We start from the raw sequence: 21,671 nt of genomic DNA, 5'->3' as shown, positions 1-21,671 counted from the left end.
GAAAGAAAACATAATTACTCTGCACAATTATCACTTTTAATGACATTTTTGAGAGAACATCTATGTAAAACATTTTCAAAGCAAACTTAAGTACTCAAAGAATCTTAAATGGGAGCTGGCATTGCCATTAGCACTGGCTCACCATCTCATTGAATTCTATTGTGTTTTCAGTTTAGAGATGCAGATGTAGTGTGGAAAATCTTGGACAATATTGATTCTGAAGTTTCCAGATAGGTTTCTAAATGAATACTAGTATCAAAAATAAGTAGAAATCTTCCAGATTTTGATGGGAGGTGAAGCAATTACAGCACACAGCTGGCAAACTTGGCCGGGTAAAACATGCACGACAAAACTTATCTGATTGCCATAGTCACATTCAGCTTGCACTGAATATCAGTAATAAAAACCAGGGCATGAACCATAAATGTGATTAATCTTTCAGAGTTACAAGTTGTGTCTACTTACCTTGTATAATGCTGATGTGGAGGCAGATCCGACAACCAGCGCTACTCCAATGATTGAATCACCGTGGAAACCATCTGCATATGCCATCATCACAATCCCAGTAATTGCCATGATTGCAGCAACTATCTGTTGTTCAGGTAAAGATGAGGGCAAAAGAATTGAAAATGGTTTAGACAGGCTTTGACAATTCCTGCAAGTTTAAAGTCCTGTCTTTAATGCCCAGGCAGACGTCAGCTTCACCTCAGGAACATGCATTGATGTGAATTAACATTGCACATAAAGTAGTTTTACAAATTAGGAAAGCCCATTTCGATTCACAGCTTTCACTTCAATATTTTTAGTTTTTGATTGAAATTACGTATTGTAAGATAGCACTGCTGCCTCACAGCACCAGGAATCATGGTTCAATTCCAGCCTTGGGTGACTGTCTGTGTGTAGTTTGCACATTAACCCCAGGTCTAAGTGCATTTCCTCTATGCACCCCAGTTTCCTCCCATTGTACAGAGATGTGCAGGTTAGGTAGTTTGAGTCAAAGAGTGTGGCGATGGAAAAACACTGCTGGTCAGGCAGCATCTAAGGAGCAGGAGAGTCGACATTTTGAGCATAAGCTCTTCATCAGGAATGTGGGAGGTGGGTTTTGCAAGGGGACTGAGCGATAAATGGGAGGGGATGGGGCTGGTGGGAGGTAGCTTGGAACACAATTGGTGGATGAAGGTAGATGGTGATGGTGATACATCAGAGTGGGGAGACAGGATGCCAATTTGCAGAATGTTTCAGAGAACATCTGAGATGCACGCACTTAACAGCCCCACTACCCTGTGGCTGAATGTTTCAATTCCTCCTCTCACTCCGCTAAGAACATGCAAGCCCTGGGCCACCTGCACTGCCAAATTCTAGCCACCCAACGCCTGGAGGAAGAACACCTCACCTTCTGCCTTGGGACCTTCCAACCACACGGGATCAATGTCAATTTCACCAGTTTCCTCATCTCCCCTATCCCCTCCTCATCCCAGAGCCAACCCTCCAACTTGGCACTCTCCTCTTGAACTGTCCTACCTGTCCATCTTCTTTCCCACCTATCTGTTCCACCCTCTGATCCAACCTATCACCATCATTCCTGCCTTCATCTACTTATCACGTACCCAGCTAACTTGCCCTCAACCCCACCCCCCTCCCTTGGGCATCCCCACATTCCTGATGAAGAGCTTATACTCAAAATGTTGACTCTCCTGCTCTTCAGATGCTGCCTGAGCAGATGTGCTTTTCCAGCACCACACTCTGACTCTGACCTCCAGCATCTGCTGTCCTCACTTTCGCCTAGGTTAGGTAGTTTGGCCATGGTAAATTGCCCATAGTGCCAGGGATGTGCAGGCTAGGTGGATCAGCCATGGGAAATGTAGGGATATAGGAATGGGTGGGGGGTGGAATGGGGAATGCTCTTTGGAGGGTTGGTGTGGACTTGAATGGCATGCTTCCATACTGTAGGGATTCTATACTTCTATGATATCCACTAGAGAGGAGAGAGTGATGTAAATTATTACAAAATTAAAGGCTGAATCTTTTGTAGATATGACGAGACTGCTCCTTTATCAAGGTTATGTTGTCCTTTTCTTTTGCAAGATGGGTCATAAAGAGAGAGGTTCCGATATGACTGGAAATATCAACTTGCAAACAATGGCAGGAGAGTGGCCAGTTCTCCCAGTGCAGGGATGTTTCTAGTTTGGATTAGGTTTAGCAGTTAAAAACTCCTGGGGTCAGAGAAGCAGCCACTGTGAAAAGAAGCTCCATGCTTCAGCAAATGATCCCTGGCTAATCTTCTCTAACATCTCTCCTGTAAAACGTGTTTGAATTTAACCTTTTTGCCAAAGAGTGTGTTTATGGGGTATTGTGGGAAATTAGAACATCTCCTTTGGTAAATTGCAGGGATATCGTGTTGGTTGGGTTTTCAAATAGTTGTCATTCTAAATTCAGTTTCCTTTTGCTTGCATTTCATTTAGTAATGTATAATTAAATTCTGTTTTACTTGAAACCAAGTGGTTTAACCAGCTGCATCACTCCTGAAATATCCACTTTACATCTGCTGAAAACAACTAAAAATGTTAGGGTCTGGGCTACCTTCTTGGAATGTTTCAAGGGGGCCTGGCCTGGTCGATAACATAGAAGTTTAGCAATATCTGATGGAGGATTTCTTTGTTGTGTGCTTATTATGTATACTGATGTTAATACTTTGTTAATATAAGTTTGTATATCCATAACCCCAGGATGGCTTCTACTTCAGTAAATTACTTTAAATATTTTCCACAGACTGATCTCATTAAAAACCTGTCCCAGGTTTGAAACTACTAGACTCTATCATATTCTCTTACATGTGTTCAATGTTGATTTCTTTCCAAAACTATTCTGAGAGAAACTGATCTTCTAGACTCCTGTTCATTTCAATGTCCAAGCAGTACACAAAGTTTCACATGAATATTTTGTTTGGTTATTATCTTCTGCACAAAGTCACATTGCATAATTAGGTAAACAACATTTGATTAAAATGCAAATTTATGAAAAATGCTTCCCCACTTTTGCTCAGACTGTACAGCTAGCTTTAGTCGTCTGCTACAGTCATGCTGCACAAAATACCATTAGACGGAATGTACAGCTGGTTAGCTATCCATTAGTTTCACCTGAAGAAATGCAAACTCCTCTAGAAATGTTGACTGATGTCTGTGCTACCTACCTGGCTGTGTATTCTCCAGCTAACAACATTGATGTGCCTACTTCTATCATTATCTATATCACCAATGATAATACATGGGGAGCATTAGCAGAAAGTACCACGTTGACGTTTAGAAAAAATACAAGGATGTCAATGGATAAAGTCATAGAATTACAATGAATATTGATGCATATCATCTTTACTTTTTAAAACATTCTTTAATACAAGCTTAATGAAAATAGAAAAACATTAATACTTATGAAGTGCACATGTGGTTACACAAAGTGAAAATAATGAGAATCATTTGAATAAGAAACAGCATTCTTTAATTCCTGAGGCAGATCCACCACGGTGTATTCATATGATGTACCCAAATTATGCAGACTTTAACATACTGTGCAATTTTACAGAGCTTTTCTGGTATGTACTAATAAGCTTCTTCAGATCTGCCCACCTGCAGAAACCCTCCTTTAAGAAAAGATTTCTATTCCAGAGCTTTTCATTTAATGAGGCTTGTTATATTTTTATTGACCAGGAGTTATACCATTACATCATGCTCCTGGCTGGGACATACTGTTATGCCTCACTGGTATGTAGATCATCATAAAAGCTAAATATTTGAAAAGTACACAGATTTCCCCAATTTACCAGCCTGTTAGTCACAGGCTAACAGAAAGCAAAGACCAGGTATATATATTTAACAAGGATTACTATTTATTACTCGTAAATAGACTTTAGCTATCAGCAAACAATTATGAACTATTGGCATATAACTCTACTTGTTAAAATCTAATCCTCTAATAAAGTCCCCCTTACAAAAGAACAGGGGAAATGTCTGGGAAGGGTGTTCAGCTTTTCCTGTTCATAGAATTGCTGAGATGATTCTTATGTTAATCACAGCACTTCTCAGTCTTCTTTCACTGCTTTACAGGAAATGTACTTATAAAAAGTTGCTAATTTATTCATTAAAAGTCACATCTTACACCAACTGCTGAGGGAAAAATAAGTTGATTTCCTTCAGACTTAAAGTGGCTTTTATGCAGAGCTCAGAGCAAGTTCCTGAGCTGATAGAGATCTGGAGACTTCTCACTGTCCTATTCACAGTCCCAAGCCTTTCAGCCATTTGAGAACCAACCATACAGCTGCCTGTGGGCACAAGGTCCCTATAATTGACAACTGGGCACCAGTCCTCAAACCTGTCAGCTTCCTATCGCCATCCAAAGTTCCAGTCACACCCAACCCTCAGCTCCAGCTTGTCTGCAAACCACATCCCAACATCATCCCAACCATCAGCAAATAGTCCACAATGAGGTCATCCACTCAAAACATGCAGAAATATCCCAGTGATCCTCAGCTCTTCAGAACTGTTCCCTTCCCATTTCAGAACACAACCAAAATCACCTAAAGAAACCAACAGTCCCCATAGTATCCATCACCCCTTTGAAGTAATCCGTACTCTGTAATTTCTCTGCAGCCTCTTGAGCACAAAGCATCAAGGCAGAATCTTTGATGCTTATCAGGCGTCTTAACAGAAAAATGCAAGTAAATCGTATCAAACACTTTATAGAGTTTCCGCAGAAAACTTCTCAGCATACTTTAAAGAAATAAATTGACGGATGCTATCAACCCTGAGCAACAGAGAGGAGCTATTCATAGAAGGTAGGGACTTTGAAACAATGAAATTGATTCACAGTCAATATCTAACCAATGACACTTGAGTTATTGCTCCTTGGCAAAGACTAAACTGACGGTAACACAATGCCAACAAATGTTTTTTTCCCTATCAGTTTGACTGTTAATTAGCTATTCTTAATTAGTTGTCATCACAATGCTAAGCTCTCTGATACAGAGCAAGAATGCAGCTGAGAACTGCAGTTTCATGACTTGTGGTCCGATTAATAGTGAGATAATTTCTCCGTTGGAGAAAACGTTAGGGAGATGACGTTACATGCCTATGATGTCAAAAGAGACATATATTGAAAAAGCTATGAAGTGCCGCAACTATTCAATGATATGTTACTGGCAGACAAGATTCCGAGAAGTAGCACTAACATTGGTAATGGTAAAGCACATAATCCCAGAGAATTGCTCTATCATCAGAGAGAAATGATTGGTAGTGGTTTAAGTGGAGGGTCACCATGCTTTAGGCAAAAGGAGAGGTTGAGAAGGAGAGACCTTGATGGTATCCTCAGCTGGTATAGGGATTGAACCCATGCTGTTGACATCACTGTCCATTGCAAATCAGCTATCTGAGCCAACTGACTCTGAAGCATTAATATAACAGAAGAGTTTTAATCTTAAGAAGCCATTGTTTCTATGGGTGCTGGAAATTACCAAACTCCTCCTGTGAATTTTCCTTCCATATCTGCACACATCTGGGAATGTGCTGAACTATCTAAATCCCCATAACCATTTCTTAATCCAAATTTCTACTCAGAAGATTTTGGGTAGTGCATATTTTATTCTAGAAGGAACAATCTTGTCCTATTGTTTCTGCATATCATCAGTATTTTAGCAACCGCCATTATGAAGCAAACAAAAAACTTCATTTTCATACATGTCATGCATTTGAATTGACATTTATTTATATCTAGGCTGGGAAGGTATAGAAGGTATAGCTATTGAATTTTTTGAGAAGATGACAAAACAGGTGGATGAAGATAAGGTGGTTGATGTGGTGTATGTGAATGTCACTAAGGTGTTTGATAAGGTTTCACACAGTAGGCTATTGCACAAAATACAGAATTTTGGGATTGAAGGTGAGTTAGCGGTTTGGAACAGAAATTGGCTAGCAGAAAGGGTGGTGGTTAATGGGAAATGTTCATCCTGGAGCTCAGTTACCAGTGGTGTGCCGCAAAGATCTGTTTTACATCCACTGCTGTTTGTCATTTTTATAAATGATCTGGAGGTGGGCGCAGAAGTATGGTTAGTAAACTTGCAGATGACACGAAGGTAGGCAGAGTTGTGGATCGTGCTGAAGGATATTGTGAGTTACAGAGGGACAGAGATAAGATGCAGAGCTGGGCTGAGTAGTAGCAAATGGAGGCTAATGTGGAAAAGAATGAGGTCGTTCACTTTGGAAGAAGTAACAGGAATGCAGAGTACTGGGCTAATGGTAAAATTCTTGGCAGTGTAGATGAACAGAGAGATCTTGGTGTCCAGGTGCATAAATCCCTGAACGTTGCCACCCAGATTGATAGGGTTAAGAAAGCATATAGTGTGTTGCCATTTATTGGTAGGGGGATTAAGTTTCAGAGCCACGAGGTCATGCTTCAGCTGTACAAGACACTGGTAAGGCCGCACCTGGAGTATTGGATGCAGTTCTGGTCACCGTATTATAGGAGATATGGAAGCTTTGGAAAAGGTTCAGAGGAGATTTACAAGAATGTTGCCTGGTATGAACGGAACGTCTTATGGAGAAAGATTGAGGGAACTGAGGCTGTTTTCATTGGAGAGAAGAAGGTTGAGAAGTGACTTAATCGAGACATATAAGATAATCAGAAGGTTAGATAGGGCGAACAGTGAGAGCCTTATTCCTCAGATGGTGAATGCTAACACGAGGAGACATAGCTTTAAATTGAGGGGTAATAGATTTAGGACAGATATCAGGGGTAGTTTCTTTACTCAGAGAGTAGTAGAGACATGAGATGACCTGCCTGCAACAGTAGTAAACTCGCCTACATTAAGGGCATTTAAATGGGCACAGGACATACATATGGATAATAATGGAATGGTGTAGGTTAGATGGACATCAGATTAATTTCACAGATCAGTGCAACATTGAGGGCCAAAGGGCCTGTACTGCACTGTAATGTTGTATGATCTATGTTCTATGTTCTAAGTATAGGATTTTTATGGGTTTAGTGAAAAGTTAGAAAGTATATTTCTTTGTAACATATTTCTTTATCAAAGCCAATTTTGGTGTCATTGATCTGCCTGCCTTTTGGAATAAATTATGTGTGTTTTTTTTCATTTAGTATGGATATACCCATAACACTGACAATGTAATAAGTAGTTAAAAAATTGCTGAACATTCTTAAAATAGTGATGACAATCTATAAAAGGAAATGTTGTACCATATGTTTGAATAATTTCCCAACTCTTTATGATTACAAAACTCAGCATATTAATCCAGCCAACAGTCAGAATGATTTATGTATTGTAGATGTTTTTCAGATCATGAACTGGATTCAAAAATCAGCAATAAAGTACTGTAACTATTAGTACTGACACTTAAATAAAATAATGGTACAACTTTAATTTTATTCATCCAATGGTAACAAGATGAATTGACCACTTAAATAATGAATTATCTAGAAGCCTATTAACCACCATTTTAAAGTGGGCTGAGACAAGTGTCTCTTTAATTGTTTTAGAATTCAGGGTCCTATGATATAATTAGAGTTCCAATATGATTTTAACTGAGTTAGAAGTCTTGCCCAGCTCCAACGTGTTGAGTAAAACTCCACAAACTAACGGACAAAGTTGACAGTATTCCTTAAAAAGCACTTGGAATAGGAATCTGTGCTTGTTCACATTTGCAAGTCGCTCAGACCCCTATGAGATTTGGCCCATTATTTCTTCTTGAAAACCAGTAAAAGTTTGTTATCACTGTCAAAAAATATTCTACTTCATTAAAGAGGACTACATTTCCTGTTTCATTCTGTTCCCCTGTCATTCTGGAGTGTGTCAGCAATGCTCCTTCATTGATGAGTATCAGAGTTTATTAATCTGAGTCTGAGCCTCTAGAATAGTATATTCACTATTTCCTTATAATGCAATAGTGTAAGCAATGGTGTGGGGTATATCTCCACATGACATCTCAATACCATCAGATAATCTGAGGAACATTCATGTAATGGTGCTGCTAAAGCCTATTTCTTGAAATTTGCAAAGAATAATGCTGCTTTTGTCAGCACTACATTGCAAATTAGACAGGTTTCCTGCTCTCATCATGCTGAACTTGAATAAGTACTATGCCTTATCCCATGGTGGATGGATTTACAACTACAATATGGACAATCTGGCAGATGTAATGGGCTAATACAAATGGAGCACAGTAACTCTAGTTAATCTGCTAAAATTCTATTGTCTGCTCCAGAATCCCAAAGCCACTGGTTAAAAGCTTAAAAGCTCCCCCAGAAGTTGTGTCATAGTAACCAAATTTGGAAAGAACTCCCCCACTTGGGTGATCTTTCCTAAGAAGCAGGGAATTCATTGACACTCTTTGGTTGTGAGAATTCACTCACTGCCCATGTCTTCATGGGCTCTACCATGACTCAATTCCCTTGTGGAATGGAAATCAAAAACAATCTTTGTGAATTGTTAGTTTTCATTGTTAGTAAAGCCTGCACTTGGCCATGTTTTCAAAACTTCCTGGACTTTATCAATCATGCCATGTACCAATATGTCATCCATATGGCAGGTTAGATCTTGCTTGCCTTCATGGATTTGAAACATGGCACAATGAAAGATGTCTGGGACTAGACAACTGCAAAAAAAAACCCACCTGAGCAGCATGATGGAAGAAGTTAATAACCTTGATTTGTAATCTCAGGCTACTTGCCAAAATCTGTTATTCATGCCTAGTTTCATGAAGAATATATAGCTAATTATTTTTGCCAGACTGAAAAATTTGGGTGGACTTCGATCTGTGGACCCTCTTCAGCTACATAAGATCCACTAAAGATCTGAGCTCTCTTTTCAGCTTGGGGACTTCTATCAGCCCCGAGCACCACCTGGGTGGATCTGTAACTGTTACTTCCTATTGTAGCATGCTGTTAAGCTTTGCCTGCATTTTCTGTAGCAATGGCTGTGCAACCCTCCTTGGAATCTGTAAACATATTGGTTTGGCATCAATATGTCTTGGCATGCGATATTCTTACTTCAATTTTCTTCAACATGTAAAGATCTATGGGAAACTTTGACAAAATTCCTTTCTTGCAACACTGCATTCTTTGTTTCTGGAGGACCTAATTGTATGCATTTATTCCTGGTTAAAAGCAATGCTCCTTGTTCTTTGTGGCTAAGTGTGGCAGTGAACTGACTTTATGCTTGAAGATCTGTGCCTTCTGGACTTTGCAGTTGGATGTTCACTGATCAAACATCCATTGATTTAAGCCAGGTCACCCTGTCAGCTAAATTTCAAACCAAAGCTCGATATCTAAACTAAACTCTGTTTTAAAGCCTTTAACCTCTAGAACTTCTTCTGGTCTTCTTTTACCTAAAAACATTGGTTTGTCTTGCTGGACTTGACCTTGAATCTCCTGATTTATCTATTTTCGAAGTACTTTCCATCTTCCAGGTCTTCTCTCTTTATTGACACTTGCCTGCTTCTGTGGCAAAGCAGGATTTTCAAGACCAAACAGCCCTTCCACACTCTATTATTCAGACCTCTCTGCTTGACAATCATGGCAGTTTGGTGTTGTCATGCTCTGCAGCATGAAGAACCCAATATAAGTGCTGTACTTGTGTCCTGCACTTTAATGAACAGCACTGATAACCAGGAAAGACCAGTAAGAAATAACTCTATCTACCTTTTGTGGGCCTTCTGCATTCTCGAACTGCTGTAGCAATGGCAGTGTCTCAACCGATCTTACCATACTTTCAGCCAGGTTCCTATATCTACTGACTGAGGGAAGTCTGCTGGGAATTTTGATTCTCTAGTTTCTCTTCCGATTTTTTTCCCTCTGCTCTAACAATGTCTTCCCATTCATGTTCTTTATTCTTTTGAAGTCTTCCGAGTTTTCCTTCTGGTGTGCTGGAGTCTTCCTGTTTCTCTTCTCATGAACTTTGATTAGTCCCTTTAATTCAGAAACCTGCCTCGCTGCACCAGGATTTGTGCCACATCATTACCTGCATTGGATGGGCTGCTCACAGTGACATAAACCTATGTTACTCTACCCTCATGGATTCTCTCTGACATGGGGCTAGTTGAGGCTGTTTTGCGTAGTTAGACTTTCCATACTTTGAATCTGCTCCAAATCCATCTCTACCCTAAGACTGACTGTTAACTGACTTTCAGAGGTTCCTGTAAATTCTTCATTTATGATCTAATATACATAACACTGAATAGAGTTTTCTAGTACAAGTCTTCCATTTCTCCATATAAATGTAGATGGGGAGCTCATGTTGTGATGAAGGCATAAGGAATCTGCAAGGCGATACAAACAGGTTAAGTGAGTGGTTAGAAACTTGGCAGATAGAGTTTAATGCAGGAAAGTGTAAAGTCATGCACTTTGGCAGGAAGAATCAAAAGGCAGACTATTATTTAAATGGAGTGAAATCCCTGAAAAAATGTGCAATGTAGAGGCAAATGTGTGTTCTTGTATATGAAACACAAAATGTTAGCATTCATTTGCAGCAAGTAATTAAGAAGACAATAGAATTTTGGCCTTTATTGCTGGGGAATTGGAGCTTAAAAAATAGAGAAGGCTTGTCACAACTGTAGAGGGTTAAGGTGTATTGTTCTGCTCCCCATAATTAGGCAAATAAATTAGCTTTGGAGATGGTTCAAAAATGATTCAATGGGCTGATCCCTGTGAAGAAGGGGTTGAGTTATCAAGAATGCTTAAACAGGCTAGACTTGGTTCATTAGTGTTTAGAAGAATGAGGGGTAATCTTAATGACATTTCTGAGAGCACTTGACAGGATATACGTTGAGAAGATGTTTCCTCTAGTCAGTGATTTCAAATGAAGGGATATGGTTACAGAATAAGGGGTCACACGTGTAAAATTGAGATGGCAGTAAATATCTGGAATTTTCTGAAAGAGTTTGGAAGCTAGATCATTGAAAGTATTGTCTGAGGAAGTAATTGGAACTGAAGTATCTAGGAGTTGAAGGAAACGAGAAACAAAACAAAAGAATGTTGAGGCCTGGGGCAGATTAGCCATGATCATATAGAATGATAGGGTAAGCTTGAGAGACAAGACCTATTCCTGTTTTTATTTCTTATGTTCTCTTCTTCGAATCTTGATAGCATGTAACTGATGTCAAATTAAATTATCATACATATTATCTTCATTAGCATATTCGTCCCCATTATACTACAATTAGTCTGGCGTCCCATATAGAGGTGATGGCTACAATATCCATTCATGGCCAAAAATGCCCTGTTTGTATTGTCATGTTTATCTGTCTGTATTATAGACAGTCTGACTGAGAAGAGTACTCCTTATATTCTTCATAAAAACCTTAAAAATATTTTCAGAATACAGACAGCAGTAACATATTTATTGCAGTAAAGCGAGGCAGAAATTGTCCAAATTGTATTTATAGAGTCATAGAGTCACAGAGATGTACAGCATGGAAACAGATCCTTTGGTCCAATCCGTCCATGCCAACCAGACATCCCAACCCAATCTAGTCCCACCTGCCAGCATCCGGCCCATATCCCTCCAAACTCTTCCTATTCATATACCCATCCAAATGCCTCTTAAATGTTGCAATTATACCAGCCTCCACCACCTCCTCTGGCAACTCATTCCATACACCGTACCACCCTCTGCGTGAAAAAGTTGCCCCGTAGGTCTCTTTTATATCTTTCCCCTCTCACCCTATACCTAGTTCTGGGCATTTTTTGACTTTGCCAGGTAGATGCCAGTGTTGTAGCTATATTGGAACAGCTTGACTAAAGGTGCAACTAATTACAGAGCACTATTGCTGGAATATTGTCAGGACTCACAGTCTTTGTTGTATCCAGTAGGTTTAGCAGTTTCTTGATATCATGTGGAGTGAATAAAATTGTCTGCAGATTGGTATCTGTAATTTTGGGAACCTAAGGAGAAGACCAAAATAGATATTCCAATAGAAACTTATTGCTAAACATAGTTGCAAAAGCTTCAACCTTGTCCGTTACACAGATAATGAGGGCCCTCTTTTTGGTTGCTTAATTGTTCACCGTATGACCAGACTGGGTAGGTCTACAGTGCTTTGCTTTCATCCATCAATTATGGGATTGCTTGGCTCCGTCTGTCACAAATCTGGTTCTTTGGTTTAGACCTAAGCTGTACTTTCGCTATGTTGATTCACATTTTTAGACATGCTCCCCTCTGGCCCAGCTGTACTCTTCATTGAATCTGGGTTAATCCCTTGCCTGACAGTTCAGAGAAAGATATGCAGGTGATGAGGTTGAATGTAATGTTAATGCTGCTGATGCCTTTAACATGGTTGCCCAGCTTTGAGATGCTACATCTGGCCAGACTCTATTCCACTTAGCTTCGTACATGATGGACAGAATACCGTGTGGGAAGATGGGTCTGCATCTTTATAAAGACTATGCAGTGGTCACTCCTACTGTAAGGGTCATGCATCTGCCAAAAGTAGATTGGTGAGGATGAGGTCAAGTAGGCTGAGCCTCTTGTTGTTTCCTTCACCCATTAACTGGAGGCCCAGTCTGTCAGATATGACATAGAAGCAGGAGTAGACCATTTGGTTTTTAACTCAACTGCTTAATTTAATAAGATCATGGCTGATTTGGTTGTGGTCTCAGCTCCATTTCCTGTCTGCGCTCAACAATCCTCAACTCAGCCAGCCTGGTCAGCGCTGCTAACAAATCACCAATGGTGATAGATATTGAAGTTTCCCAGAGTACAATCTGAGCCCTTGCCATCTTCACTGCTTCTTTCGATTGGTGTCAACATGGATTATTGCTGATCATCAGCTGAGGATTAGAGGGCTGGTGGGACAGAGGGGAGGGAATGGTAATTTGTAAAATCAGCAGGACGCTTCCTTGCTCACAGTTGGCCTAATACCATGTAATCCAAAGTCAATGTTGATGACTCCAAGGGCAACTCCCTACTAATTATATACCACTATGCCACTTCTGCTGGGTCTGTCCTGCAAATGGGACAGGGAGTATCCAGGGATGGGATAGTGGTGTCTGGGACATTGTCTGTAAGATGTGATTATTACTATGCCACACTGTATCTTGAGAGCTGGCCTAATTCTGGCACATGCTCTCAGATGTTAGCAAAGAAGACTTTGTATGGTCAACATTGCTAATTTTGGTGTTGTGATTTCCAGAGCCTAAGTTAATGTCAAGTGGTCTGTCCAGCCTTAGTCCTTTTCTACATTTCTGTAGCAGTTTTGTACAACTGCCATTATCAGCTATCTTAACTGAGACATTAGTCTGTTTAAAATATGCAATTTAGACATAACATTTCAGTCACAAATGATAAACTTAAATTTGGACTGATCCAACATTTCGTACTGCTGCTCTTTTATTTAATAACGATGATGAAGAAATAAAAACATTTGTGTTTGGGTCTCACCATTGAAAGTTCTTCAATCTGTTTAGACAGCTACTCAGAAGCTTTTAAAATATGAGCCATTCATTCATATTTAAGAGGTTAAATTGTACAAGGTTTATGAAGGTTTGTAGCTCAGGTTGAGGTGTAGGGTGTAGGTTTGCTCGCTGAGCTGTAGGTTTGATATCCAGACGTTTCATTACCTGACTAGGTAACATCATCAGTGGTGACCTCCAAGTCGCTTCACTTGGAGGTCGCCACTGATGATGTTACCTAGACAGGTAACGAAACGTCTGGATATCAAACCTACAGCTCAATGAGCAAACCTACACCCTAAGGTTAAATTGCGTTTTACTAAATGCGAATTATGTTCATATTTTCATCCAAACTGATAATAACTAAATGATTCCATTTGATTCTGTTATCACACACACAAATTAAATTCGGACAAGGAATTTTTCCACCAAATGTAAGTTGCAGTGATGCTAGACTCAAAAAAGATACATGCTGTAGTGATTCTAAATTACATTGGAAATCGCGTGAACACTATTTCCTATTATCCAAAAGCAAAACAGAATAGTAGGTGTGCAAAGTTAGTTCACCTTTGGGATGGGCTTGAATCCAATGCAAAGCAATGGAATGACAGACTCCTCTTGGATATAAGTCCACAGCAAAAAAATGTTAACAAATTAAAATATTCATATCATCCAGATAAAGTGTATGGAAAATGGTGCAGACATGTTGATGAAGGAAGCACTGCTTTTCAGAAAGCATAATACAATAAGATATATGAACAGAATTGGGCCATTTGGCCCATCAGGTCTGCTCTGACATTCAGTCATGGCTGATATATTTCTCAACCACATTCTATGTCTAATCCCTTATTAATCAAGAACTTACCTATCTCTGTCATAAAAACACTTAATGACTTGGCCTCCACAGACTTCTGTGCAATGTGTTCCACAGATTAATCACTGTCTGGCTGAGAAATTCCTCCTCACCCCAATTCTAAAAGGTTGTCCTTTCAATCAGAGGTTGTGATCTCAGATCTCTCCTACTATTGGAAACACCTTCTCCACATCCACTCTTCCAGATATCTCAGTATTCTGTAAGCTTCAACAAGATACCCCCTCATCCTTCCAAACTCCATCACGTACAGACCCAGCATCCTCAACTGCTGCTCAGATGACTAGCTCATCATTCTGGGGATCAGTCTTGTAAACCACCTCGGAACACCCTCCAACACCAATACATTCCTTCCTTAGATACAAACTTGATGTATTTTTTTTTTATATGGTGAAAATTAAGCAAATGTTCACTTGTACAATCAGGATTACTGACAAAAAGAGGTTGAAATCATAATGATGACAACTAATTTTGACTGCATGGGCAGGTTGTCTGGAAACATTAGGGTTAGGATTGACAGCTTACAACTTTGTAGGTTGTGATTTAAACATTAAAGAACATTTAAATTCCAACGTATAAAATTAGGATTTGAATTCTTAATTTAGACATTGAATGAGAAATCTTCAATACACACCAAATATTTCTCAAAGCAATGGCAACCCTGACTATCTGACACACTAAATCAGAGACCATGGGTGTGTTTATTCTGTGCCAGATCACTGTAAGGCCTAAATGCCCTGCAGTCTAACATGATACAAACAGTGGCACAGTGGTTAGCACTGCTGCCTCACAGTGCCAGAGGTCGGGGTTCAATTCTCTGTGTGGAGTTTGCACATTCTCCGGGTGCTTTGGTTTCCTCTCACAATCCAAAAATGTGCAGCTTAGGTGAATTGGCCTTGCTAAATTGCCTGTAGTGTTAGGTGAAGGGGTAAATGTAGGAGGGTGGGTTGCGCTCCGGCAGGTCGATGTGGACTTGTTGGGCCGATGGGCCTGTTTCCACACTGTAAGTAATCTAATCTAAAAAATGCCCATTGGCGTTCTATCTGGGCCCATTGTCCAGGAGTTTGTAGCAGCAGCATGTTCAGTGCTCAGGTTCAGTTCCACAGTTGGTACACCACATCCATCTTGCCTGCCTGCCCACCAATATTCAACAGAAATTGGCCTAAACAATAGTAACAACAGTTTTGTAGAGTGATAGTATAGTGGCTATGTCACTAGACTACTAATTCAGTAACCTGGACTAATGATCTGAGGTCAAAAAATTCAAATACTACCATTGTAGCTGGCAAATTTAGGTTCAGTTCAACAAATATTGAATAAAAAGTTAATATTGGGAATAATAATGACCATGTAATAACTAGTTTGTCATCAAACCGATCTGTTTTGCTATTGTCCTTTAACAAATCCTTTAACGAACTGATTTCTATATGACTCCAGATCCACACCCATAATGCGACTCTCAAGTGCTCTCTGTACTCAACTAATACTCATTTGTGTTCAATTCATCACAAACCTCTAAAGGGCAATTAATATTCACCATGTCAGCAATTTGCATACTCTAATAGTGAATAAATATGACTTTTTTTAATAGAGGTATAAAGTACAAGAGCAAGGAGGTTGTGGTGAACTTATGTAAGATACTAGTTTGGTCTCAGGTAGAATTTTGCATCCAGCTGTCGGTGCTGCACTTTAAGTAAATGTGAAGGCACTGGAGAAAGTGCATAAGTGTTTAAGAGAGTGGCACCAAGGATGAGGACTTTCAGTTATGAAGGTAGATTGAAGAAATTGGGATTGTATTCCTTGGGCAAGAGTAAGCTGAGACAAGATCTGATTAAGTATTCATAATCAGGAGAAGTCCAGTAAATAGGGAGAAACTGTTTCCAGTCATGAAAGGATCAAGAATGAAAGTGCACAGATTTTAAACTAATGAGTAAGAGAAGCAAAAATGAGAGGAAGCAAAAATATTTCTATGCTGCGAATTATTCGGATCCGGAGTGGAGTGCCCAGAAGTGTAGTGAAAACAGGTTCAATTGAGGCAATGAATAGGGATGCCATTTGTTAATTGAAAGGGAAAAAAAGAAATATAATTATAGAGAGAAGGAAGAGAATGGCACTAAGTGAGATGTCATTTGAAAAGTCAACAGAGACACCAAGGGCCAAACGTTGTGCTGTAACAACTCTGTGAAATAAAAAAAGTGTCTCTTCAACATTTTAGGCCAAATATCTCAGTGTCTGGGCATGCTAAATTGCTGAGGTATGTAGAGAAATATTAGCCTGGAAGATGACATGGGATTCAAATGAATTGTCTATCATTTGTTAATGTGATTGCCCCTGATAAAAGATTCTGTCTAGTGCAGTCAATCCAACACAACCATAGGCAAGAACAGGAGTTTTTGCCCATTATAATTCATACACATAAAAGTTATCCTTTCTGGACCATCAACTTTCAAAATGGATTCACCTTAATAAGTCATCTTAATCCTGCTGGAGGGAAATACATCATATTTTGTACAACACTGTGCTTCTCAGGAATGACTTTCTGCATTAACTTAAATATAATTTCCTCAAAATTTCACACATTATGAATAATATTATTATGATTGATCATGGAAACAGGAATCCAATTGCAGTCCTTTTTATGATGTATCTAAAATGGATTTACTCTACATTAAAGACTGCATTGCAGTTTTCAGTTGTGAAAAAATTGCTTTCATTGAAGCCATTAATCATAGGTACTTACTCTAACTCCCATGAACTTGTCTTTGAGCACAATCCAAGAGAGCAAAAAGACAAATGCTTTGTTGCAACAAAAAAGAGCAGACACATCTGTGGCTGTTAATTTCTTCAGAGCCAGTAAATATAGGTAATTAGTTAATGTCCAGAGGATAGAAAATGGGGCTGTTCTTTTCAGAAAGAGTCTCAGAGTCAGTCCTTCTTCTCCAAAAATCCGACTGCATTCCCTGTAGGCAATGAGCAGATAGATGTATAGTCAGTCATATGTGTAGCAATAACGTTTCTTTCACTGCATCTATTCAGTTAATGGCAAACATTACCATGCTTACTACACCATCAAATAAATATTTCTTCAAATACTTTGTTATCTAGCACCTAAGCTGTTAATACAGCTGCTCCTTGTTTCTGTTGTTAGGCCACTATTGGAATACTGAGTTCATTTTTGGTTTCCCTGCTGTAGGAAGGATGTTGTGAAATTTGATAGGGTTCAAATCAGATTTACAAAGATGTTCCCAGGGTTGGAGGATTTGTGCTTTAGGGAGAGGCTGGATAGGCTGGGGCTGTTTTCCCTGAAGTGTCAGAGGCTGAGGGGTGACCTTATAGAGTTTTATGAAATCAGGAGGGGTGTGGGTAGTGTGAATAAACAAGGTCTTTTCCCCAGGGTGGGAGAGTCCAAAACTACAGAGCATAGATTTAAGGTGAGAAGGGGAAATATTTAAAAGTGACCTAAGGGGCAACTTCTAGACACAGAAAAAGTGGTGCCTGTATGGAATGAGCTGCAGGAAGAAGTGGTGGAGGCTGGCACAATTACAATATTCAAAAGACGTCTAGATGGGTAATTAATAGGAAGGGTTTAAAGGGATATGGGTCAAATGCTGGCATTTGGAGTTAGATAAATGTAGGATATCTGGTCAGCATGGACGGGTTGGATTGAAGGGTCTGTTTCCATGCTGTACAGCTCTATGATTCTATGTACAGAGTTAACGGAGCTGCACCTTTAACGGAAATTGTTTTCAAGTTATACCAAATGATTCCCAATTATGTGAACCCTTTTTGATCCATTTTCTTTGTGACTTCACTTAGTACATTTGGTTTTGAATGTTCAACATCCTGAATGAGCAGAAATTTCCCTCAACTAAATATTAGAAAGTCCAATGCCATTATCTTTGATCCCTGCCACAAATTCCATTCCCTAGCCACCAACTCAGTGCATTCCCATGGTATCTGTCAGAGACTTAATCAAACCATTTACAATCTTGGTATCATCTTTCACTCTGAGTTCAGCTTCTAACTACATTTTGAGTCACAGAGTTTACCACATGGAATGAAGATCCTCAATCCATCATGTCCATGCTGGTCGTCTAACACCAATTGACTCAAACCAAATTTTCCAGCACTTGGCCTGTAGCCTTGTATACTATGGTGTTTCAAGGTTTTCATCTCATTACTTCATAAATGATGTGATAGTTCTGACATCTACCCCCTTTCAGCCAGTGGGTCCCACATACCCACCACCTATTCAGTGATACCGTTTTTCAGAAACTCCCTCCTAACCTCCTACCTCTCACCTTAAATCTGTGCCCCCAAGTATTAATCTCTCTACTATGGGAGAAACATTTTCTAATCTACTCTCTCTGTTCCTCTCATAATTTTATACCGTTCAAATAGGATGCTCTCTCTCTTCATAGCTTAAATGCTTCAGCCCAGGGCAACATCCTGGTGAATGTCGTTTCCTATAATGTGGCAACCAATATTGCACACAATACTCCAGCTGTAACTTAACTAAAGTCTTGCACAGCTCCATCAAAACTTCTCTGCTCATGTATTCAGCACCTCAACTAATAAAGACAAGTGCCCCATTTGCCTTCTTAACAAATTTAGCTACCTGTCCTTCTGCCTTCAAGGATCTACAAGCATACCACACCAACATCCCTTTGATCCTCTGTACCCTCTGGGGTCCGATTATTCATCATGTTTTCCTTTGCCTTGTTAGTTTTCCAAAAAGTAGATCACCTTATGTTTTTCAAAAATTATATTCCACTTCTCACTGTTCTGTTAATTTGACCAGCCCATCTATATTATCCTGTCATCTAAGGCATTCTTCCTCACTATTTTCCACACTATCAACTTACATGTCACCTGCAAACATATTGATCAAACCTCATGTCCAATCACTCATGGACACTAAATAGCAAGGAACTCAGCACCAAACCTTGACACATGTTCGGCTGCCAGTCATAAGCACAACCTTTGCCAATTACCCTCCATCTTCTCCCACTAAGCCAGTTTTGAATCCAATTTGCCAACCTGCCCCGAATCCCATGGCCTCTTAATTACTTCATCAGACAACTGTACAAGACCCTGTCAAAAGTCTTATTGAGGTCCATACAGACCACATCAACTGCACTATTCCCATTGACACAAATCTGTCACGCATGGACTCCCCTGGCAGAGCCATGCTGACTATCCTGGATTAACCTTTGCCTTTCAAAATGGAGATTAATTCTGTTCCTCAGAGTTTTTTTTCCAAAAGTTTCCCTACTACAGATGCTACACTCATGGCCTACAGTTCCCTGGTTTCTCACCACCTCTCTCCTTGAATAATATTCTGATATAATCTGTCCTTTAGCCCTTTGTTACTTCTCCTGCAGTCTGAGACGATTTCAAAATTAAATTCAGGGCCCAGCAATCTCCTCCCTTGCCTCCTAAAGCAGCCTGGGATATACCTCATCTGGGCCTGCAGAGTTAACCAATTTTAAGTCTACTAATATTGCAAATACCTCCTGATTTTAATACCAGTTTGTTCAAGTGCATTGTTATATTAAATGTGTGATATATAATATATATATATTTAACAGAATTTGTCGTAAGTTTGAATTTTTGGTTTGAGTTAGTAACATGTGTTTGCTCTGTATATGAAATTAGCAATTAACTTGCAAATATTTCTGTGGCCATGATAATTTCTTTTAAAACAATTGTTGAGACCTAGCTTTAGAATTGATTTATTTGTGTGCATACTGGTAGGGTTTTACATCCAAACTAGATAAATAAGCCCCATCTAGAAGGTCAGAATAAGTTTTTTTTAAGCTTAAGGGAATCATCCACATGTTTGACAAAGATTTTGTTTGTTTTAATTTTACTTTGAGTTTTGAACAGTCCTGTGAAGTCATTGGTTGGAGAGACAGTGTAGACCAGTGTTCCTGAGAAGAAAAGGATATAGTGAAACGAGATTACTATAGAGTAATGAATAAATTACTTTAATGATAAACTCTGAAGAGGTTACTTAAAGATAAGCATGTTTAAACTCAGAAAGATGCTATCTGGAATCCCAACATGTAAATTAAGTCACAAATGACTTAAACCAACCAAGGTGTTAGAGACAGGGACGCTGCTGTGAGTATTGTATGAGTAGTGTTTTTAGGTGCTGTACCAGGGGTGTCCGACAAACGCTGATTTTTTTCTTTTCAATTTATAAAGGAGTGTATTAGGATTAATGGGATTATACTCCTACTGTGTTTAAAAATCTTTGAATCTGTGCTATAACTAGTTTGTTTAATTTATTCTATTTTATCTTCATTTCTCCTGTGAATAAACTTGTGTTTCATTGCTAAAGCAAAATCTTTCAGTGAGAGACCATATCGTTCAAACTAAAACAAATCAAAATATGATCTTTCAAGTCAGGTTTCAGTTGAGGATCTGTTATATCCAGCAGTAACATCAGTTGGAATCATAACAATATCACAGTCTCGTCCCTGATTTCTACACATATATTCTCCATCTTAATAGTAAATGTAAATGAAAATTACTCATTAAAACATCTCCTGCATCTTCCGGCTCCACACATAGATTGCTATTTCTGTGCCCTTTGGGCCTTACTTTTTCCCTGGTTGTCCTCTTGCCCCTAACCTATTTATAAAACGTCCCTAACATTCTTTAAATATGCTCTTTCATAAGGACTGCCTGCATATACCTCTCTTACATTATCCATTCCACCCCTGCTTCAACTCAACTGCTAATGATATCCTTAATTAATGATTAAGTACTTGTGAGCTCCAGAAAAAATCTCCAATGATTTCCTGGGTCTCTGAGCTTTCACCCTTCATAAACATGAGCTTTTCTAAAGGTCTACTGCCCACATCTTGACTCTCACAAAGTCCAATTCACCCATCAGCTCTATGTTTCCTGACTTACAATGGCTCTATTCAGCAATCCTTGTTTTCAACGTACTCCATGATCTCGCCTCTTTTCTATTACTGTAACCTCTTTCAGTCTTACAGACCTCCAAGAGTTCTTTGCTCTTCCTATTTGGTGCTGTGCCTTCATCTGTGCCTTCAGCAGTCAATATCTTAAGAACTGGAACTCTTTCCTTAAAACCTTCGTGTTTCTCTATTCTTCTTATCTCTTTAAGCTTGATCCTTAAAACCTACCTCTTTGACCACATTATTGACTGTCCGTCCTAATACCTATTCCTTTTTGTGATTTGATGTCAAATTGTATTTGATCATGTTTCTTTGAAGGATCTTGCATGATCTTACCATGTCAGAATTGCTATTTAATTGAAAGAGGTTGTCATTATTGTTGTCATTATGACTGAATATGCTGCAATCTGCAACTA

General features: G+C 39.3%; 1 protein-coding gene across 2 annotated transcripts in view; it reads right to left on the bottom strand.

Moving 5' to 3' along the window:
- The window catches only part of slc35f4 (solute carrier family 35 member F4), a 198,615-nt gene that overhangs the window by 24,620 nt on the left and 152,324 nt on the right, over nucleotides 1–21,671 (bottom strand). For both annotated transcript variants that reach the window (XM_060828418.1, XM_060828417.1), the window contains 2 exons: nucleotides 17,064–17,283; nucleotides 466–591 (listed from right to left, as the gene is read on the bottom strand). In XM_060828418.1, coding sequence (XP_060684401.1) covers nucleotides 466–591; nucleotides 17,064–17,283 — 346 coding nt within the window. The remainder of the gene's footprint in view (nucleotides 1–465; nucleotides 592–17,063; nucleotides 17,284–21,671) is intronic.

The sequence above is a fragment of the Hemiscyllium ocellatum genome, chromosome 8, assembly GCF_020745735.1.
Source record: "Hemiscyllium ocellatum isolate sHemOce1 chromosome 8, sHemOce1.pat.X.cur, whole genome shotgun sequence".
Taxonomy (NCBI): domain Eukaryota; kingdom Metazoa; phylum Chordata; class Chondrichthyes; order Orectolobiformes; family Hemiscylliidae; genus Hemiscyllium; species Hemiscyllium ocellatum.
Note: the sequence above shows the minus strand (reverse complement) of the source record. Positions and strands in the feature narration are given on the sequence as shown.